Source organism: Rosa chinensis, chromosome 4 (assembly GCF_002994745.2).
Source record: "Rosa chinensis cultivar Old Blush chromosome 4, RchiOBHm-V2, whole genome shotgun sequence".
Lineage (NCBI taxonomy): Eukaryota > Viridiplantae > Streptophyta > Magnoliopsida > Rosales > Rosaceae > Rosa > Rosa chinensis.
Window position 1 is genome coordinate 54,713,573 of NC_037091.1, and position 22,950 is coordinate 54,736,522.

Here is a 22,950-nt window from a genome sequence, read left to right on the forward strand (position 1 = left end):
CAAGATGAAGTGATTCCATAACAATAAATAAGACTTCAATCTAATTAAGCAGGAAGTTGTGATATGATTATTGTCATTAGATATTTAAATACACCTGCAAACAATATACATTTGAGTACAGGATTTTATTTCACTTCAACCAGTAACAAACTAACAAACACCTATTAGAACAAATTTAGCTTAGCTGAATTCACAATAGGGCATTTTAAACTGTCTTCAGAATTCAAAGGAAATTGTTTAAGGTTGTACACAGAAGAAAATGATGAAATGATATGATCCATGAAATTGTCTACATTAAAACGACAAGAATGAAACTTGGCTGGAAACAAGTTGGCAGTTAAAGCTTGCAACCAACCATGATATACCCCATTATGATTGAAAATTCATTCCCATTCTTGACATGCTGAGAGCCACCAGAAACAGAGAAAGATGATTCAAGCCACAGCAGTCAGGCATGGATGAAATGAAGTGCCACATGCAATCCATTGCCGCTTCCTCCCATGTGGCACCACGCAACCAGGAACCTTAAGCCATTCCCTGCTTGAAACATTGTAAGTAACCAAGCGGTTCATTTGTCTCGACCTCAAGGACAACATGAGTAAGCCTTTGTTACCCAGGCAAGTCATCCTAACGTGCTTGCCGTAAAACTCCAAGCACCATATATTTGGCATTCTGTCAACCTCCTTCCACAAAAGTGTCATTTTCTGCAGCTCCCAAATGCATACGCACGTAGCAGCATTCTTTGACAACAATCCCACCAGCATGATCCGGCCTCCACATTCAGCAAGTGTGTGGTCAGTCAGATGCAGTGGTGTGGGAATTATAAACTGCTTCCAAACCCCAGTGACCATATCATATGACACAATTCCTTCAGGGTCTGACCGCATGAAGTAAAGTGTGCTATCAATTGTAACAGCCTGCGATCGGAAATTCAGGGATAGTGGAAGCTTAACACTTGATGGCATGCTTCCAGGGCGAGTCCAAGAGTTCCTTAGTGAGTCATAAACTTCATACTCACCATCACAACCCACCCACATGATCTTGTAGCCCCCACTGGTAGAACTCCCATTCAGAGTCATCCCCACAGCAATACGAGACCAGACCTTAACTGACCTGGCTGGCAACTCTTTAAAAGATTGATTCAGAGGGTTACACACGTAGAAGTTTCTATTACCAATATCAAGAAAGCATACCAGGCCACCTGCTGAAGCCACTGGCAAGACGATCAGCTTTGTTGGCAGAGAAGAAATTGTGGGATGGTGCCACTTCTTCAAGGAAGGGTCATACATGGCCCCAGAATTCACGTTTTCATGAGTGATGGTGTAAAACCATGGATTAGCTTGTGGGATCTCTGCACACTGCTGAGAGAAACTTTCAGAGTCCAGCAAGGAATTCCATTTCCTGCAAACAGAACGAAAACGGAAAAATGTGGCAATTGGAAGCCTTGCAATGACAGCTTCATAAAGGTCTTCCGGGAAATCTTTCCAAATATGTTGTTCCATAGGCTCAGTGGTATTTGTCGTTCCTGATGATTTACCCCGGGCTCGCTCCTTACGAGATCTCTTACTAGGAGGAGGCTTGGAAGGTTCTAACATCTTGACACTTCCAGATTTTCCTGCTGCCATCATAAAACTGTAGTAATCATCTACAGAACTATCATCAACATTAGAGGAGCACCACCTGAGTAAAAAGTGACCAAAAGTTAATCATGTCTCCATATTTGAGGAACCATACTGTGAAAGAATAAGCAAAACTGGCACAAACAAATTAAATAAAAAGTGATGCTAAAAAGTACAAAAAGATGAAGGCCAATGAAATACGTAAAAGCAAGCAAAAGATACATTGTAACAAGTTCTGAACCACTGAGTTTAAACATGTCAAACTAAACCAATCTGGGTTATTACTTAAAAAGAAAAGGACAACCTGTGAGAGGGTGGAGAGCATTACTACATGGTAATAGCTGTGGTATATTATTTTCTGTTCTTAAAGAATTACTTCAAGTCTACTTGCTACTGAACAGGTTAAAATTACTTGAAGTAACTTTCTGCAGCCCCCAGATAGCTACAGTGTAGCACATATTATAAAATTTTTATCCATGCTATAGAGCGTTGGAAAATAACCTAATCCGGCTTTTCATAGATTAGTTAAGCAATGTGCAATAAGTACTGAAAAGAAGCAAACTTATACTTGAAGAGTATGCAGTTGACGTGAAATAAGAGATAAAAAAAAGAGCTTTATGAGCCTAACTTGAAAAAAAGGAGGGTAGTATTAGGTAAGACCTATGACATTCAGATGTTTTGAAGGCTTTCACCCCAAGAAAACTTAATTCAATAGTTATAGTAATTTTCCACAAAGATCAGTCATGGAGTAAACAAACTGGGACAACAAGTGAATGCACATTTAACAATTTCTCAAAGGAATACTGATACATGATGCTTTTCCCCCAGAGGCCCTGCGGGGTTCTGTTGAACTAGATGATAAACTCAATAAACTTTCAGATTGTCTTGCTTGTGGGAAGTTTACCAAACTTCATAGAAGGCACAGATCCAATTAGCCAATTTTCAAGAATTGAAGTCAATCAGACACAAATATAATAATTCTAGGGCATGCCCAGGTGAGCCACTGTCCTACATCAAATTCTATCCGGAAAGAGAATTGGCAGCTTATTGAAATCTGAAAAGTCACGAGGCCTAGAATACATAGACGCGGGTTCTGTGTTAATGCCTCATTTGTAGACATAAAGGGAACCAACAATGCAGTCTGTACGTCATATCTACTGGTTATTATTGATTGACCAAATCAATGGATATCACTTAACTTAGCATGACTATCTCAAGCAAGACCGTTAAGCTGGTGGTCTACCTTCCTGAAATCTCCCTCTACGATCTTTTCATTCAAATATATATACTAAGATTATTCAAGTTTCGAGACCTAGCTCTCCTTCCCTTTTTCTGATTTGCCTTGGTAAACCCAATCCACTAGCCCCAAAACAGAAACGACCAGAATCATAGGTCCAGTGTTAACAACTAGACCTATCTAAGAACACCATCGAATTTCATCTCACCTCCAGCTGGACAGTCACAGCAAGCTTTCTAAATACTCAAAAAGATGAAACAGAACTGAAAAAAAAAAAAAAAAAAATCGAACATTGGCCCAATGAATTTCCAGAGGCCAGACAATTCGATAAAGCTCATAAATTTAGTTCAAAAGAATAAGTTAGAACACAGCAGTAAGACATATGATTGAAACAGCAAAACCCTACAGAGTCCCGAAAAGTAACTTGGCAAGCAAAACCAAAATCCGCCGGAAATTCAAAGCAAGCTATAAACTTGTATAATAATGATAATAATCAGAGACAGAACAAAGTCAGGCCATCCAACGGCGGCAGAAGCAGAAAATCAAAGATTGAAGAGGGAGTTTTGGATCCACACCTGCGGTGGTGGTGGTGGTTGAGTAGCGGAAGCTGCTGCTGGTGCTGGTGCTGAAGATGAAGAAGAAGATGAGGTTGAGGTTGAGGTGGAGAGCCGTGGAATTGAACGAACTCCTGAAGCTGACCGATGAGCTGCCTCAGCATGACCAGTCCTTCCATGCGACCGTCCCCCTCGCAATCACCTCTGACCCGAAACTCCAAAAAAAAAAACCCGAAACTCCAAAATTATATAAACACCGTCGACTCCAAAACCCAGAGCCCCCTCTGTTCCCTATCCCCACCCCATTTCTACTCTCCCCCAACTCAACCTCTTTTCTTTCTCTCCCACTCTCTCTCTCTCTCTCTCTCTTGTGCTTCTGCTTCTCTCTCTCTCTCTCTTCCTCTGCCCAATCTCCTTTCGCCACGTCATCCGATTCTTTTTACAAATATATCCTTACAAATGAACGTTATTTACATAAAAAAAAAAAAAAAAAAAAACCATTATGGTTGTGGATTAGGAGTATTGGGTGCGAAGGTAAAACCGGCGAGTTCGTTGTTGGTTAATGATGATTAGAGAGGAGCCACGTGTGTGAACGCGAGGTAAGAACTTGGGGAAATGGTCAAGGGGGGAGACCACTTTTTTGACCTTTCTAGGGAATAAACGGCTGTGATTGGATTTGGATCGGTCCAGGCTCTTTCTTTGTCGTCCCTTTTCGTTCCACGCACACGGCATGATTGTCCTCTCTGAGATGCTTTTTCCCATTTTCATGATAATTTTGTTAGAATTACGGAAGTACCTACTCCGTCTCCCCTTTTGCTTCGGTCCTCCTCTACTCACTTCCCATAATTCCCTCAAGTACCCAAGTACTCACCACAATTATTGCTCTCTACTTTTCTTGCTTTCCTTCCCTTAATTTTGATTTTGGATGAGATCAGTGTGCCGAGGTATTAAGTAGAACAGTTCGATTTAGAGATAGACCGGCTCCATGCATTAGTAGACTAATTTGAGAGTTGAGACTATTCTACTTATGTATCGAACTAATTTTGCTTTGTATTGAACTAAATCTACTTGTTGTATTGGTACGTTGATGTACCGTATAACTTAATTTTGTAATGTTTTTCAGAGACGTGACAGTTGAAAGATATTTGGAACATCACATACTTCAGAACATGGCAGAATGTTCGTTTTTGTCTTTTTATCATCACTGTATCGATTGAGTATAATGCTAACAGTAAATATTCACACGTGGGTGTAAGCACCTCACAATGATTTTCACATGTACAAATAGCTTTCAATCAAGTGTACTTGTTGATAACTTGATCATTTCATTTCGAGCAATTAGGAAACTAACATAACTTTACGTCTTTCTCTATATAACAAACTAACAAAGCAACGCCATGGTATCAAAAAGTCTCCAGAAATAAACTTTATTGGGTTTTTTTGGCTTAAGATATTACTTAAATTTCTAAAGCTTTTTGTACGAGTATCTCTTTCAAAATATTTACACTCACCCTCACACAGTATAGAAACCAAAATTGGAATTGATGATAGCTGCCACTATAAACCTGTAAAAGATAAAGAAAAGAAAGAAAGAAAGGAATCGAATATATGCATTTGTTTCCCTTACAAGTGAAATGAGTGATAGCAGCAACCTTTGTCTTAAGTCATCATACTATCTTCATTTTCTAAGCAAATTGGCAAATACTCATTCATTCAAACCATAACCTTTACTAGTCTTCTGGAGTAGGTTTCCAATTCCTACTTGCAAAATACAAAGTGATGATGAATGATGGTAATGGGGTGGATTTCCAATTCCCACTTCCAATAATCACATCTCAAAATCCATGTAATACATAACAAAGTTTAGAGAGTTCTAGAAACACAAAATTATTAATGTTTCTAACCCCATGTTCCTTCAGAATTGAGCATATATATATGGTAATGTTTGGTGACCCTAGCAGTTAGTTTATATGAGGTTCTTTCGCTCATCTAGACTCGTAGCACTTTCATTTACCTAATGAATTGCCTTCCCATTACTCACCTTCTCTCCTACACTCCCAACCCAAAAGTCATGCCCCAAATGATGCAATATAACTATTGCTTACCGCCACAGCATTAGCTGCAAATGTTGCTTCCTTCCTCTTCCTTAAACCAAAGAAAATATGTATACGAAAAATATTCTATTGCGTGACAATCTCTAATATCTTTGCCACAACTTAATAGGAGAATAGTATTTATAAAATTATATTGCCGCACACAGCCGATGGGGCATCCCAATAATAGAGTGTAACATTATCTTTCTTAAATAACACAATTAATGAGACATTATGTTACTTAGAGTAACACAATCAAAAAATTATTCGTGAGTGATCACTTTCTTGTTGTCTTTCCTTATTTCAAGTTTGAGAGATTTCTTGACATATGAACTAATTTAGGGTAAGATTTCATTTTAACAATATCTCAAGAAAAGGTCCAAAACAAAATGAGAATAAAGAGTTTGGAAATGGTAGGGAATGTAATTAGGAAAAGAGAGGTGGAGGGTTTGGTAAGGGGAGAAGTCATGATGACATAGAGAGGCTTAAAGCTAAGGTAAGAGGGAAGGTTTAGATTTAATGATTAGGTTTGGCAAAACCAAAGGTATGTGATGCGGTGGGTAATCATCTCCGCCTTGACATAGGGAAGACAAGTTTGTTCTAGTCATCTATAAATGTAATAAAATGCAGCAATGGCTCATCATCATCATCATCATCATCACCACCATCACCATCATCGATTCCCTTCTTTTAAGTGTGCACTCATTCCATTCCTCCAACCCGTGCGTGTGATTACTTTTTTGAATCTTCAAGCTTCTTTTTGTACTCTGTCACAACTACCTTGAAGGTATATATTTGAATGCGACAGTCTTTAAAAGAATTACTTACTGGGAATAAAGTACGTATCATAATCTAATTCATGAAGAAAAATGTTAGCATTAACGGACAATTCTAAGATTATCACCTCATAACTAAAAGCGAACTAAATCACATGGTTATCTTTCTCAGTTTCTTTACTTGCTCCTATCGGTCAAAAAGATTGAGAAAAGTTGTTTCTCTTTTTTTATATATTTTTTTTATATATAATGTCAGCCCGTTCATTAAATTCAGCAAGCAGTACAAAAACGAAACACCCCTATGGAGTCGACAGAAATAATCGTTTCTTAGAACCTTAAAAAACTCTATTCTAATAGAATAGCATCCCCGAAAGTCCCTAATACATCCACCTTTTAGGAAGTCCACGCACCATTATTCTAATAAAAACCAGAAACCTCGAAGCAGACATAAAAGGTAACAACTAAAGCACTGAACTTGCAACCCAAAACAAAAAATAAATTGAAATAGTCGTAGAAGGTGACCGCATCACCTTCCACCCCTCCCCCTGCATCCATCCAACCCCATAGCAAAAGGGTAATCCAGTCGACTTGAAACCCTAGACTAGTGAGCCCAAGGCTAAGGCCCATAGACCAGTTCAAGGCCCAAGAGGCCCAGCCACTCCAAACTTCGACCTGAGCAGGGAAGGAATCTTCCTTGCCACTGCACCATCCATGGACACCACTGTCAACGCCATAACTATCAACCCCGATCTTGTTGCCGCACCAACCCACAACCAAATCTCCAGCCAACCAACACTGCAGGATCAGAAATCCGATCCTCTCATCCGGAGTCGTGAAACCCCATCCACCGGTATCACTCGAGGCAATCAAAGAAGCAGAGACAGAGGCCAAAGTGCCACCGTCGACCCATAAATTGTTTCTCTAATGCTTATCAAGAAATTGTTTCTCTAATGCTTTTTTTTTTTTTTTGGTGAAGTGAGGATCAATAAAACTGTCCCGAGCTAGCCCAATGGGCTGTGAAAGGAAAACACTGAAAGAGTCTGATGGACATGCCTATACAGACAAATACATAAAATACTCAAAAAGAAAATTAGTTTTCTCTAATGCTTCTTGATTCTAACAAAAAAAAACAAGTCAAATTCATAATAAATCTACTAATTGAACGTTATTTTAGAGTTGTGATGTCTATGTCCTTAAATCGCTCATATACACATTTATGATAAATAAATGTGTCACGATTTGTATAATATATTTGATAGTTTGTTACACTATTATTGAACTACAAAAAGTAGAATTTATAGGAAAAATGAAACTATATATATAATGTAGATCAAACAATCAACTTATCTGATTTCAAAGTAGAGTCTGTTTAGTTTGCCTTTGGAATTATGTCAAATTGACCAAAGAAACGAAGAAGGAAGAAGGTCACAGCTAAATCAAAGTTTGTCCACTCCCATACGGTAAACACAATGCTAGCTACATGTATATATAGTTTAGTTTCCATGAAATGTCTTTTCCCTTTTGCTAGGTCTAGCATCTTCAAGGCGTTGAAAAGCCAGCAAACCTTGAAGACACTCTACGACCTTTTTCATCGTCGGACGGTTTACCGGAAAGAACTCAACACACCTCATTCCCAGCTCTGTAATTGCACTACCATCTTCAGCAAAACAACCCCAATCTTCCTGCAAGCTTCTGTGTACAAGTGAGCAATTGGGCCTGTATACATTCTTGGCCCAGTTTTGCACCAGACTGTCCAGGCCCAACTGAGGCTTCCCCACATTTTCTAGCTCAGAATTTCTCTTGGCTATTAGTCCCAGCAGCATCACACCAAATGAAAATACATCACAGCTGGTATCCCAATAACTACCACCTGATTAATGAATTTGGTTTTTAAAATTTGCATCAGTTTAAACTTTGAAACCCAAAAATATGCAAAACAGACTTTGAAAAAGAGGCACCTTTTGCAGCAAAAAATGGATCAACAAACCCAATGGTGGACATTGGCATCTTCTTTTTTAGTGGTGTCATTTCACCAATGATTCCTCCACTAATTAATCCAAAATCAACTAGTGTTGGCTTGCACTCCTGAAAATCAAAATAGAGTTGCTAATCAAATCGCACTTGAGAAAGATAATGAAGACTATAGGCTTTAGCTACAAACCCAATCCAGCATTATATGAGATGCATTAGTGTTCAACACCAGATATGGCTTTTCCTTGTTGTGTAGAAATTCAAGTAGTTGGGCAAATTGAAGAAGCACATTGATCCTTTGAACCCAGTTGAGGTTATCTGTATAGATTCTATACAATGAGTTGTATCTTGTATGAAGCAATTTATATAGAAAATTGAAGGTTAAGTGAAAACTTGATGTACCTTTTGGGGTCAAATTGTGAAGGGTATCCCATGGATTAAGGTCATAGACAACACCCTTCACTTCTTTTTCACAGCAATATCCAATCAACTTCACCAAGTTTGGATTACCCTTTATACTTGGCTGTGTTAAGAATTTAACTTCTTCCTGCAATGCAAATCAAACCCATTACTGATTTGAATCCAGAGAGTTTTTGAAACTTCGACTTGCTCAACTTACCTTGACCATGAGAAACTCATCATTTGTGAATGTTATGCAGCTTGATCTCTCATCCCATATTTTGACAGTAACATCTCCAGCTTGTGATCCAATGTTAAACCCTTGTTGCTTAATCTGACCTCTGTATAATTTGCCAAACTGGGTCAATCCAATCAGATTGTTCTTGTGGAAATTGTTGGTGCAAAGTTTCAAGTCCTCAGATGTAAACACTATAAGATTTGCTTCACAACCCATCTCAGCTCAGACATCAAAAAAGTTCCAACTGATAAACAAACACCAAATATTACAAGAAAAGCAAACTAAATCGATTATAACAAGTATTGCAATGGAGTCTTGTTTAAATTTACAGGCCAGGGCCAAGTCAACTTCAAGATCCAGGGCCAAGTCTAAATTTACAGTTAAATAATACTCCAAGGTGCATAGTCAACCTTTCTATAGTCACATATGCTATGAGATTTTTCTCCTTTTTGGGTTGAGTCCCTTCCTAAAAAAATTTGTAAAGGTAGATTCTCCTTTTAGGGGGCGGATCAGTGGCCACCTAAATTATAGTTAAGATTATACTATGATTCTAGACTATTAGATCATATAGCAACTAATGGTTGATATTAAACAAAATATTTTATTTATTTTTTAATAATATATTCTATTATATATCTAATCAAATAACTAGCCATTAATTTCTTTCCTATTCTCCTTCAAATTCATTTATTACAGACAACTTAAAAAATGGTCAATAATTATAGGATCCATTTCCTCAAATTACTTTTTTCTTTTTCTTATTCTCTAAATTCATTTGTTGCATGAAAAATAATTAATTAAGAAAATGATATTGAATTTTTTAATTTTATTTTCATTGATATGCTACTCACCTAAGGAGTAGAATCAACAAACAAAGAATTTTTTTTTTCTCACCCTCTAAATAAAATTTACTCTATGTTACACAAAAAATTCTAAATAGTTTTTCAATTGGTACCTTAATGAGGTTAAAGAAGAAAGTAACTAAATAGATAATCTTATTTGATTTGGTATTCCAAATTGGGTTTTTCTTGTAGTAAATGAAGGATTGAGAAAAAAAGGAAAAGGGATAATCCTCTACTTATGTATTTTAGAATATGCATTTATTAAAAAAAAAAAACTAATAAAAACTATTATTTAATCTCAACCATTAGTTGCTATATGATCTAATGGTCTAAAATCAGAGTATAATCTTAACTAAAATCAGAGTATAATCTTAACTATAATCTTAACTATAATTTATAGTTTATATGACTATTTTTAGGATGTTACTTCTCCCTTTGTAATTATCAAATACAAAATAGAATAACTAAAAATGTCATTATCTATCAAATTATTATATTATATTATCCCCCATCCCAATCTTCATGTTCATATCCCTTTCAAAAAAAAGAAATTGTTCATATTGTCAGAGTCCCTAATTATTATTACCAGATACCTTCAACAAGATGTCCACTTGCAACCTTCTAAGATTTTTATATTTTTGTGTCCCTTTCATTGTGAATCTCCAACTAATGGTTGACCAAACTCCATGAAGATAAAAACCAGAAACATAAAAAGAAAATAGATATCACGTTCATTCTCATCACAAACAGTTCTAAAGAGAAAGCTGAAACTCAAACACCATTTTAATTCTTTCATTAAAAATAAGGATGAAACTCAAAGCTTGCTTTGCTTTATTTTATATGCCAATAGCAATGTACTGAAGTTTAACAACTTGAAAAACAAGGAAAATTTTTGTAATCAATGGTATGACGTTAGCTAAGCTTGTAACAGAGACATGATTTAACAAGTTCTCACCAAAACCGTACCATACCCCAAGTCAAATATCAACCCTCACTTGTTTCTTAACAACATATTTATTTTGAAGTCATTTGATCCCAACTTCATTTTCCTTTTAAAGCCCCTAATCTCATTGCAAACCTCAGCCTCATCACATTATTCTCCATTGTTCCATCCACTTATCCACTATGGGAACATTAGTGCCGAGTTCAGCCCAAGATCTGCAGGAACATATATTCCGAAGCCAATTGCCCGCCGTCCAGGTGCCTGAAAACCTCACATTGCCAGAATTTGTGCTCAAAGATGCCGAGTTGTATGCTGACAATGTTGCCTTTGTGGAGGCTGTGACTGGAAAGAAAATCACTTACCGTGAGGTCGTAAGAGACACCGGTAGGTTTGCCAAGGCCTTAAGGTCTCTAGGCCTTAGAAAGGGGCATGTGGTCATTGTTGTTCTTCCCAATGTAGCTGAGTATGCCATTGTTGCTTTGGGAATAATGGCCGCTGGTGGTGTGTTTTCGGGTGCAAACCCAGCGGGGCATGCATCCGAAATCAAAAAACAGGTGGTTGCTGCTGATGCCAAGATAATTGTGACAAATGGCGCTAGCTATGAAAAGGTAATATTGTCAATTTAGGGTCGTCAAATTTGTACATCAAATGAATGTGTCAGTACATGCATATGTCACTATCCTGTTACAATGCAGGTAAAAGCTTTCGGAGTACCAGTAATTGCAATCGGTGAAGAGACTATTGAAGGTGCTATGAATTGGAACAACTTACTTGAAGCAGCAGACCGTGCCGGAGCTAATATCTATCAGGAGAAAGTCCAACAGACTGATCTATGTGCTCTTCCCTTCTCGTCGGGCACAACAGGACTATCCAAAGGTGTAATGCTGACTCACCGCAATCTTGTAGCTAACCTCAGCTCCACACTCTTTGGAGTAACGCCAGAAATGATAGGAAAAGTCACTGTACTAGGCCTAATTCCCTTCTTCCACATCTATGGGATCACCGGAATATGTTGTGCTACGCTTAGAAACAAAGGGAAAGTTGTGGTAATGGGAAGATACGAACTTAGGACCTTTCTGAACGCACTGATCTCACAAGAGGTCACGTTTGCCCCCATTGTGCCACCAATCATTTTGAACTTAGTGAAGCATCCAATAGTGGATGAATTCGATCTAAGCAAGCTCAAACTCCAGGCTGTTATGACTGCAGCTGCTCCACTTGCGCCGGATCTCCTCAAAGCATTCGAAAGCAAGTTCCCTGGAGTCCAAGTCCAAGAGGTAGATGCTTTTTGGTGCTACATTGGAAATGATCGATCCCTTAACCTATCCTAATAGTTCCTTTTGACTTGTAGGCATATGGACTGACTGAGCATAGCTGCATTACTCTGACTCATGCCGGACAGGGTTTTAAGGCAAAGAAAAACTCAGTTGGGTTTATTCTCCCAAACATGGAAGTTAAATTCATCGATCCTGAAACTGGTAGATCACTCCCAAGAAACACCCCTGGTGAAATTTGTGTGTTGAGTCAATGCACCATGCAAGGTAGATGAAAGGAGAAAGGTTACTGATTGATTCAGTAATTTCGACATTTTGAAATAACTCATAAACTGCGCTTATAAGCTTTGTCACAAACTTGATTTTTCAGGTTACTACAACAATGAAGAGGAGACTATGAGGACCATCGACAAGAATGGTTGGCTTCACACTGGTGACATTGGCTACATTGATTATGATGACAACGTCTTCATTGTCGATCGCATCAAGGAATTGATCAAATTCAAAGGTTTCCAAGTAAGTGAAGAACTAGACTAGCTTAGATCACATGATTAATGATTCCACTACAATTTTTAAAGCCATTTCTTTCTCATTTAAAGGTAGCTCCTGCTGAACTTGAGGCCATCCTTCTGACTCATCCCTCAGTCGAAGATGTAGCAGTAGTCCCGTAAGTACTATCGACTAACATCAGTCGACAATTGTTGTTCCATTTTTCGTGTTCTGCCAGAAAAACAACTGCTGTTTCTTTGTTTCAGACTGCCAGATGAAGAAGCTGGGGAAATACCAGCAGCATGTGTTGTGAAGGCAGCCGGTGCAAAAGAGAGTCAAGAAGACATAATCAACTATGTGGCCTCAAATGTTGCACAATACAAGAAAGTGAGAGTGGTGCACTTTGTGGACACCATTCCGAAATCACCCTCTGGAAAAATCATGAGGAGGCTTGTGAAGGACACAATGATAGAAAAGATCAAGGCATCCAAGCTCAGCAGCAATTAATTAACTCATCCATGAAATAACACTCCTAGTTAAATGTCCAAGACTCTAAATGTGAGAATGATAACAAAGCTCCTTATCAATGTGGGTTTATCATTATGAATGAAAGCATTATCACACCAGAAAATTATTTATATGCAGGAGAATGAAAAGGGTTGGGAGAAGGGTGGGTGGGGAGGTTATACTCGTTACTGGTAGGGTTGGTCCCAGCTTACTTTCAATTTAGTTTGAATTGACCAAAAACGATATTTTCGGGGAATGAACTGATTATGTGCATAAATTTATATGCAGTTACGCACAATCTTAATCAGTTTGTGAGGGTTAAATTAAGGGTCTTTCTAAATGTACCCAGTAAATTTTTATTTAGACCCAGTAAGTTTTTTACACCCAATAAAAAAATAGAATTTATAATTGTACTCAGCAACTTTTCCAATAATACCCTAAGCAAAACTCACACCCAGCAAAAGTCATACCCAACAAATCTCACACCCAGCAAACTTCTAATATAAACTGTTTTGGGTTTCACTGAGCCTGGGGCCGGATCCCAACCCTAGTTCTCTCTTGCGGTGCTCCAGTTTTTCTTTACAGAAAAGATAAGATGGTACGATTCGAATGTAATTCTTCGATTCATTAATTAATTGAATGAAATTGCTTTTCTATCAACAAAATCCTCTCCTTCCTGCCCATGTCCTCTCCCAGTTCCATGGACAAACGAGCATTGGATTGTTCGTGAGTAATTCCAGCGACGGACACGGGGTTTGCAAAAGATGAATTAATATATTAGTAGCTTGTGCGTGGTCAAGATGAACGTGGGGTTTTTTCTTTTGTTTAATTCAGACTACAAATCGTTTCATTTATGAAACATTCACAACATTTATGCATCCAAATATGAGATACGTACCCTTAAACCCTCAAGGAAAGACCAATGAATCAATAGAGTCAACAAAACGCTGCACTATTTAACTGCAGCAAATTAAAGAAGTCAAGGAATTGCGATGCCGTTGATGAACCAGGAAAGCAAGTATATGCTTGATAACCCACAAGAATCAGTGTTCGAACCAAATCAATGTCCAAACTTCATTATGATCCCGGCCTGATTAGACCACTTAGAACACATCTAGCACGCATTAGAAAAGCCACCGATATCAGTAATCAGTCTAAATCCAAGGTCTTCTTTTCACTTAAATAGAAAATACGTTTGATGGTCTGTATCAATGATTTTAGTTAGCATATCACGTTCCCTATCAATCTCCCTTCATACATGGCTCAAAGGCACACTGCAACAATCAACATCAAAAGTTGATGTGGAGATAATCCAAGTTTTGCTGGGTGTGAGATTTGTTGGGTATGACTTTTGCTGGGTGTGAGATTTGTTGGGTATGACTTTTGCTGGGTGTGAGTTTTGCTAAGGGTATTGTTGGAAAAGTTGTTGAGTACAATTATAAATTCTATTTTTTTATTGGGTATAAAAAACTTACTGGATCTACATAGAAATTTGTTGGGTACATTTAGAAAGACCCTAAATTAAGGTTCAAAACTCTTAAATGTATATCAAATTTAACATGTACTTTTCCTCGTGTGCAACCCCAATCTTGATAAGGTCTTGATAAGGTGAAGAGCTGTATATATCCAAGCAAATAACAATCTTAAAGATTTAAACCCAAAATATATTGTAATAAGTCTTTTTCATTATCATGTTAGGCAACCATCGTGTTCTAAGAATCTTATTGTCGTATAAGCAAATCAATATCAAAGTAAAATAAACATCGTTTTTTAAAAATATTAATAATAATAATAACATAAACCATCAAAAATGTTTTAACCCACTGAGTCACAACACTAATAACTCATGTGAAAAATAATTCTTGGACTTTTCAATTTGTACAGAAACTCATTAAACAAACTAATAATCTAATATTTTGGGACCTTACTAGCAGACTACTCCTCATTTCATCAGGTCTTGTCTAGATCAACTATACCAAACCAAAACTTAATGCATTTGAAATGTTTATGGCCCCAAATTAACGACAAAAATTTGAAGAGAATAATGTGATTTTTGTGGCTGAAAAGCTTAAGCAGTCGAGAAATAATATAAATAATGGGATTTCAAGTGATGTATATCAAATTAATACATACCTACTCACAATCTCAATCAATTTGTAAAAACTAACATATCATCTAGAAAAATAAAAAATCCTTAGAAACTCTCTATTGCGTATCAAGCTAACGCATACTTTCCCTAACGTTCCATACCCAGACAAACAAACAAACAAACAAAAAAAAAAAACAAGACTTACCAAACTAACATCAATCATATCCAGTCTAGATCGACCGTATCAAACTAACACTTGATACTTTTGAAAGATTTATGACTGAGATCAGACGATTTTTGTGATCTCAAAACTTAAGTGGTCAAGAAATGATACGAACAATGGGATCTCAAATAAAGTATATCAATGTAATACTTACTCACAATCTCAATCAATTTGTAAGAACTAAAATACCGATTACAAAATTAAAAATTCTCAGAATCCCCCCTCCTCCTCAATTTATGCGTGTCATCCTTGCGCAGAGACCATGTTAATCTTCTCTGTATCATTCTAATTTTATCAGATGTGTATCAAGTTAATACATGTATATACTCTCTTGCGTTGAATATTAAGCGCAAATTCAAAATATGTTATAAACAAGACTTTGATATTATCAACCATTTATGTCCTCAAACCTACGAACTAGACTCACCCGTTACCAGCAAACCACCCCTAATAACTCGTGAAAAATGACAGGTTGAACGAAAGCAATGAAACAAGCTTAGTTATTAGGGACCTCACCACCAAAGTAGTGATGAATGAATTCATCATTAACTAATTAAACCAAAACTTGGGTAAAATAGTTGATGGTGTGAACCTGCGACAAGTACCAGGATTCATGCTCACACATTCTTGCTTGGCCTCATGTATATGTTTTTTTTTGCTCAAGCTAGCCATGCGGCGTCCAGATTAGATTCTCTAAAACCAGTGAAGGGTCAAACCAACAATACTGTACGTGTTCACGTGGACCCTTCTCAGCATGAGATCTTATAATCCCACTTGATTAATTCTTATCATTAATTAATCTAATTCTTCACCATTTAAATAATACTATAATAGACACTACACAGGTTGATCTGTCCAGATTTAAGTTTTATAATATATATATATATATATAGGAATAGTACTGTGTTGTTTATCATACACTCCTTTTACATCTATTTGAACAAAAATTACAACTATTTGAATCAAAATTACAATATTGACAACAAATTTGTTCAAAAACTTGTAACAAGATTGTAAATCGTGTAATTACCATTATTAGAACTAAGATTACATAAAATATGACTCAGCATTACCACTTTTGTTGTCACACTTATAAATGCGTTTATGAGATACATGTATGTACATATTATAGAATTTTCCTTTATATATAAGTTCATTTACAATATATTAATGTCTCGATATATTAAATAAATAATAAGTATACTGAATAGATTCACTTCATGTATTAGTGTACGAGATGGCCTAACTTCGAGTTAGTTTATCACTCTCTCCATATATTATGAGATCCGTTTAGGGTATATTAATGTCTTGATACTTTAAGTAGAATGATTTTTTTACAAAAGTAGACTTGCTGCATGCGTTAATAGGAGAGATAAACTTTATTTTGAGCCAATCCACTACTATAGGAGATTATTAACTTCTATTAAGAGTAGTATGTTACTGATATACGGATACGTTAATGTACTATATATATATATATATGTGATGGAATCTGATGTTTCAGTTATATGTATAACAAATACTAACCCTAATCTCAGAGACTTTGTCCCACAAACACGTTATTATCTTAATCACATCCCATGTTGATTCTATGTATCACATAGATTATAATTTAGCCCTAACATTGGGACCCTGTCTCGTATTTTTTCTTAGTAGAATAATGTCAACCGGTACAAGTTGTGGATACAAAACACAATCCTGAGTTTACTTTCCTTAAACAAACCAAAATTCCCATTAGGAGCACACTATTGTTTGCTGTCCTTTGTCTTTAAACTAACAAATTCCTTCTATAGATACCATAAATATAAGCATGGTGAAGTAAATTTTTTGAAAGGTGATCATTAGGTTGACCAAGATACGTTGTATTAAACTTTGTGAATGAAGAAGTATTTTAGAATCTAGTATCTCATATATTAAAGAAACTCATTTGGTTTAAAATCTACTCACGAGTACAAGAACTTGAGTGTAGAAGGTGACGGTTAATTTAATGCTAAATATATCTTTTGAACAATGAATTTTCACTATTAAAATTATGCTAAACTAGAGAATTCGATTTGAGAAGTTAGTGCTAAGTTTGTTTTTGTTGATTTATAAATGTTTGAGTGCATTCCCAGACCCACTCAGAAATGTTATAAACAAGAAATTTGCTTATTTTTACTTACAATATAGTGAATATACTAACAATTCAAGACAAGAAAAAGTATTTTTATTTTAAGAGTTTTGACGTAATATTTAAAATTTAAGTAAATCTCGTTAACTTTTATTTTATTTTATTTGAAGCCTCGTTAACTCGTGAGATTGAAATTAACCGAAGTTTTTCATTTGTTTCTCCACCCATACCTTCTACATTTGATAGAGAAATTATTCAATAGTTCTGAATTAGCACGTATCGTTATGCTACGGCCACTGGGAAAAGATACAAGGTAAATTCCATTACCGCAGAAAGTTGAAACTGTCACACCTCCGAGCCGGGTCGAGTGCGGTTGGACCGACTAGTCAGCACCACTTGTCGCTTTCGATGGTTACGTTTACAGAAAGTGGGTAGAAGAAAATACTAGAATACACAGCTGCCCAGCCAAGGCCGGGAGGGCCCACCAAACCAAAACAAATGCAAATCAAAAAGGTTAGAGACAAACTAGACAATTAAGCGTGTGCGAGCTGGTATTGGTTCTCCACGTCTCTCTGGTCAAGTGTGTGTCTCTCGATTGAAACTTTGATCAAAAGGAAGAATGGGAAGAATCCCAGCCAATAATGCTTTCCTTTCATATTGAAAAAAGCTTCTCTGCAAAATCACCCAGTAAGTTCACTGAGCTCACCAATCATTCTCTCTCTCTCTCTCTCTCTCTCTCTCTCTCTCTCTCTCTTTTCCTATCTGGGTATATCTCTATTGCCATGATTTCAGGGTAAAGGTTTTAGCTTTCTCCTATTTTTTCTTCACCTTCATCTCTAGGTCTGGATTCTTTCCCTTATTGGATAGATGCTTTGGAAAAACGATAAACATTGGTGGGTAGCTCTGGTTATTCTGATTTCTTTTTTGGGAGAGAAAATAGAGAGTGATTCTTCTCAAAAAAAAAAAAAAAAAGAGAGTGATTGTAGCCAATCCAAATTTCTAAATTTGGCAAGAAAGCTTTTAACTTTTGGTTTTGGGGGAAACTATTTTCCCAATATTTCCATGAGATGAGGTCAGACTCTATTTGGGAAAGGAAAGAATGCTTCTTTCTTTCTTTCTTTCTCCCCCAAATATTGCCTCTTCTTTCATTTGGTACATGAAAATTAATGCCTTCTTTGAACTTGGCTGGATGTGTAAAATAAAGGCAATCTAATCTAATCAGATTGTTAGTATTTGGTAAAGTTCTTTTTTTTTTTGTTCTTCTTTTTAAAAACCAAAAGCATGTTTTTTTTTTTCTGGGTAATAAAGTACTCATTTGATTATGGTGTTGAGTACGCTCAGTTTTCTGGGTGCACAATGATTTCTTCTGGGAGTTGCTTTATATGATTAGGTGGGAGATGCTTATGGATTCTTGGTGGCTAAGGAAGAAGCTTGCGGGTTTGTTAGAGGATAGATGAGTTTCGGAGCAATTGAGGTTCACAAGTTTTGGGAGTTGAATCATAGGCTGTAGTGGGTGGGATCTTAGTGACCGACTTTTAAGAGATGAGGAAATTTAGTCAAATAATTGCAACTGTTTGGAGAGGACAAGGTAATAAAAAGAAACATTATTAGGAATAATTGACGAGAGTGAAAGAGACAGAACCAATAGCTGGGTAAAGGTGGTAAATCTCAGATGGGTTGGTGAGTAACAAATAGCAATCACGTTGGTATATAAAACTGCACAGCTTTGCAGGGAAATGGGAAACACTTGCCATCTTTACCGGAATTCAGGTACTGGGGTTCAAATAAATTGTTGCTTGCTAATGGTGGGGACTTACTGATGTACTAGATTTACAAGTGAATGACTGGTATATGTGGGATACAGTAGGTGCGGGTTTGGATTTTTCTGATCAGATTCTTTGTTTGGTCAGATATAGTAGATTGGGATTATTGAAGTCGTGTTTAAGATCTAGCAACTATTTATTGTCCCTGCATGGCTGTAAAGTTATGGACTACAATTTATAGCTGCAGAAGATTAGCGGTGGAAAACTGATTTCCTAGCAAGTGGGATGCTCTGGTTGGCTATACATTTAATACACTGGTCTCCATCTATGTAGGTTTTCGGCCAGGTTGCGCAGATCTGAGAAGCCTTGCTTCTAAAAACTCGAAGAGGGCACAGTGATTCAATACTGTTCCTCGTACTCATATTCAGGATTTGCTTTGCTTCAGAGCCCGGTCCTCTGAAACAGTGCTGCCGCACACTGTGTAGGCATGTTCTTGTTTTTTGACAGTGTTTGCTGGGCTAGTTAATTGATGTTTTTGTATGTTTGTTCTGTTTCCTTTTTTTTTTTTTTTTTTTTTTTTTGTGTATGTTCTTTTGTGTGTGCATTTGTGTGTATATATTCTTATGTGGTTGTGATATGTTGCAGCATCTGGTGACCAGTTGCTTTTGCATTATCTGAAGAAGATTTTGAAGTTGGTTTATGAATTCCCTGTTGATGATGGAGTGGAATGAGAAGCATCCTTCACTATGGGACTGGGAGAATGTTTTCATGTTTGGAGCAAAAGTAACTGAAAATCCGAAGAAGCTTCAACCAACAGACTGGAGTGTTGAAGGAGAACGAGGAATGAACTCTGAATCTTTCTGTTCACCTGGGGGTGATGGGGGAAGTGCTGTTTCTGGCTCTGACTTAGGAGACGGTACATCAAAGAGTTCAAAATCAGGTTCTGTGAATTCTTCAGTTGGGGAAAGTAAGAAATCCAACTTCAGCCTTGAGGCTTTTGAAGGTTTCCCAAAGGATTTTGTTGATAAAAAACAATCAGCTAGAGAAGCTGAAGCCCTTGGATCTTCGCCAACTCATGAGATTTCAGCTGGCTCTGGTGAGCCATTGCTTAGCCTAAAGCTTGGTAAGCGGATGTACTTTGAAGATGTTTGTGCAGGAAATAATGCTAAGACCTCTGCTGTGTCTGTTATATCCACACCAATGGGAACAAAAGCAAAGAGATTTAAGTCCATTGGTCAAAGTACAGCTGCTACTCGCTGCCAAGTTGAAGGCTGCAATATTGATCTCTCATCAGCGAAAGATTACCATCGCAAACATAGGATTTGTGCAAATCATTCCAAATCACCAAAGGTCGTTGTTAATGGTGTGGAACGTCGGTTTTGCCAGCAATGTAGCAGGTAAAGCTTGTTTGATACCACTTGGAAGATAACAAAACCCAGCAATTACTTGTTTTTGATTACTTGGTCAATTATTTTCTTACCTATGATGCTCTAGAGCATCATCCTTATCAATGTGTTTGTAATGCAATGTTTACTTCTTTAATCAGTTAATGGTCCAATCAATATCATTCTTCGCTCCTAACTTATAGATCTTGATATGCAAAAACCCTTTCTGTGGTCCAAGGTTCCATGGCCTTTCTGAATTTGATGAAAAGAAGAGAAGCTGTCGCAGGCGTCTTTCAGATCACAACGCAAGGCGTCGCAAACCACTGCCAGGAGCACTGCAAGATCGAGCGAGGCTGTCCTCATCACTGTACAGTACAGGTTTTAAGCATATCCCTTTATTTGTTCTTCATGCTGTTTTCTGACTAAATAACATCATGATATGGGATAGACTTCACATGATTGGTTAAATTGTGGTTTAGTCCAAGCTAGGCTTGAGCATGTGCCTAATCAGATTTATAATCTGTACATATGCCTCAGCTTTGTTCGATTCAAAATGAGCACAGGGAAACAATATCAAGGATTTTATTTCCCCATCTCATGACTGTAATTAGTTAAGATTCATGTTTCGTAAGCCTCCCTTGAAAGTCATTTACTATTTTCTGGTGCTCAAGCTGCTATGCGGCATGGGTTATCCATCCTTGAGGGATATGCCATCCCGAACATTAGTCATTTGACATGCTTTCAGATTAAAGTTAATACGAGGACAATCATATTTGGATTTGTAGTGTTGCTATCCATTAAAGTGCGCTGGTTTTACCTATGCAGATGGGAGGCAAGACATGAGCCTTGTTTTGGACCAAGCCCCATGTGTCTACTCGAGGAATGCTACAAATTTATCATGGGATGGTGCATGTAGCTTCAGGTTGACACCAACAAAAGATTATTTTCCAAATCCTGCAAAAGGAGGAGGCACTTCCAGACAGCTAAATTTGGCTGAAAATCGAACTTCAAGTTCCTTAACAATGCTTTATCAAGATTCTAGTAGGTTGCCACCATCTAAGGGCACAGCATCACAAGTTCTAAATCGAGGTCTGTTATGCATCTTGGTTCATGATTTACACTCGAGTTTATATCATTCACCTAATTAGTCGCTGCTAATGCCAACTTACTAGATTACATCGTCATAGTTTATATACAGATTATTGTATGTTAAATGGTCCTGTAACTTTTGTTTGGTGATCTATATGCAGGTGCCGAAGAATCTATGATCTCTTTCAACCTGGATGCACCGCAGAATCTTAATCGTGCTCTCTCTCTTCTGTCAACCAGTTCGTGGGCTTCATGCGAGGCAAAACCTGTTTCACTTGATAATACCAATCACAGTTATCATACCAAAATGCCCCGGCCTGTGATGCAGGCAATGAACCAAGGCTTGCCATTGTCGTCAGAATACTGGCAAAATGAACAGCCATCCCTCAACACCACCCAAGTGAATGTCTCGCATTCACAGAGTAATGGCAGCAACCAATATCAGGATCTTCATTTGTTCAAGGGGCCCTATGAGTTCGGCTATAACACCAACCATTTCAATTAAACTCTCAACCCAGAGGACTGTTCTTGTGGCCTTAGAATCTCACCTTTCTTAAGGTTAGTTCTATGGCAGAATTTATTGATTTTTATGAGTTTGCTGCCCAGTTCATAATCAAGCCACTGATAGGTACCTCACCATAGTGTAATTATTTCCAGGAACCTCGAAACTGCTTTGGTTACCCCGTCTTGCTCTAATCGCATAGAAGAACTCGGTGGATTCAGATTGCGGTGCGAATTCATGACATGATAATAAGTTTGACTTGTGAACTGTTTGTATTTGTCTTACTCGTGTAGAATGTTCTGAACTCAGACTTAACGGCGATTCGGGAAACCCCTAGTTAACCTCTTTCTAAGAATGCTCGACTGGTCTTTTCTTTTCAAATCAATTACTATTATTCCTCTACTTTTTAGTCGCTGCAATATGGTAATAGATGGAGACCCAACCCATTAATGGCTGCCTTCAACTGGTCCACTCGCGTTGGACGCTAAGCATTTGCTTGATTTTGATTTGTACTAGGGAGTTCATATTATGTCTGGTTCCATATTCCTCATGCAGTGCAAAGCCGACCACATCAAGTCGTCGTATTTGGGGTTGTAAAAAAGCTTGATTGTTAAGCTAAGACGGTCTACACTAAACAATATCATCCAGAAGGGTCAATATATTAATCCGACCTATATTTTCCACACTAAAGTTTGAAAAATCTATTTCCACTCCCACATACTCGAGTTTCTGAAATAACTTTTTAAATAAAAAATAGCTAACCACTACACCTTGATATTTTAAGATTGATTGCAAAATTAAAATAAAATTTGGATCAGAAACTCAGAAAGTGATCACACCCAAGTTT

General features: G+C 37.3%; 4 protein-coding genes and 1 pseudogene across 11 annotated transcripts; 2 read left to right on the top strand and 3 right to left on the bottom strand.

Moving 5' to 3' along the window:
- Positions 1-151: 151 nt before the first annotated feature.
- LOC112197006 (F-box only protein 6) lies at positions 152-3,733 on the bottom strand. Its single transcript, XM_024337525.2, has 2 exons — positions 3,432-3,733; positions 152-1,680 (listed from the first exon to the last, which is right to left on the bottom strand). Exons 1-2 carry the CDS (start codon positions 3,587-3,589, stop codon positions 435-437), a joined length of 1,404 nt encoding a protein of 467 aa, XP_024193293.1. The 5' UTR covers positions 3,590-3,733; the 3' UTR covers positions 152-434.
- Positions 3,734-7,469: 3,736 nt separating this feature from the next.
- LOC112200296 (probable serine/threonine-protein kinase PBL12) lies at positions 7,470-10,384 on the bottom strand. 2 transcript variants are annotated; one of them, XM_024341321.2, is made up of 6 exons: positions 10,323-10,384; positions 8,870-9,131; positions 8,653-8,797; positions 8,441-8,568; positions 8,238-8,364; positions 7,470-8,149 (listed from the first exon to the last, which is right to left on the bottom strand). In XM_024341321.2, exons 2-6 carry the CDS (start codon positions 9,101-9,103, stop codon positions 7,773-7,775), a joined length of 1,011 nt encoding a protein of 336 aa, XP_024197089.1. In that variant the 5' UTR covers positions 9,104-9,131; positions 10,323-10,384; the 3' UTR covers positions 7,470-7,772. The 2 variants fall into 2 exon arrangements, with proteins under 2 accessions (XP_024197089.1, XP_024197091.1); XM_024341323.2 differs by lacking the exon at positions 10,323-10,384 and adding an exon at positions 9,298-9,313.
- A 414-nt stretch (positions 10,385-10,798) lies between these two features.
- Positions 10,799-13,079, top strand: LOC112199572 (4-coumarate--CoA ligase-like 1). Its single transcript, XM_024340569.2, has 6 exons — positions 10,799-11,280; positions 11,368-11,949; positions 12,024-12,213; positions 12,317-12,462; positions 12,546-12,613; positions 12,702-13,079. The coding sequence occupies exons 1-6, from the start codon at positions 10,855-10,857 to the stop codon at positions 12,940-12,942; spliced, it is 1,653 nt and encodes a 550-aa protein (XP_024196337.1). The 5' UTR covers positions 10,799-10,854; the 3' UTR covers positions 12,943-13,079.
- Positions 13,080-15,456: 2,377 nt separating this feature from the next.
- Positions 15,457-15,573, bottom strand: LOC112201273 (annotated as a pseudogene).
- A 2,315-nt stretch (positions 15,574-17,888) lies between these two features.
- LOC112196758 (squamosa promoter-binding-like protein 2) lies at positions 17,889-22,505 on the top strand. 7 transcript variants are annotated; one of them, XM_024337174.2, is made up of 7 exons: positions 17,889-18,051; positions 18,755-19,612; positions 19,773-20,524; positions 20,751-20,890; positions 21,338-21,601; positions 21,763-22,159; positions 22,259-22,505. In XM_024337174.2, exons 3-6 carry the CDS (start codon positions 19,827-19,829, stop codon positions 22,104-22,106), a joined length of 1,446 nt encoding a protein of 481 aa, XP_024192942.1. In that variant the 5' UTR covers positions 17,889-18,051; positions 18,755-19,612; positions 19,773-19,826; the 3' UTR covers positions 22,107-22,159; positions 22,259-22,505. The 7 variants fall into 7 exon arrangements, with proteins under 7 accessions (XP_024192942.1, XP_024192947.1, XP_024192949.1 ...); XM_024337179.2 differs by having other exon boundaries at positions 19,461-19,612; XM_040518006.1 differs by lacking the exon at positions 17,889-18,051 and having other exon boundaries at positions 18,078-19,134; positions 19,461-19,612.
- Positions 22,506-22,950: the final 445 nt, after the last annotated feature.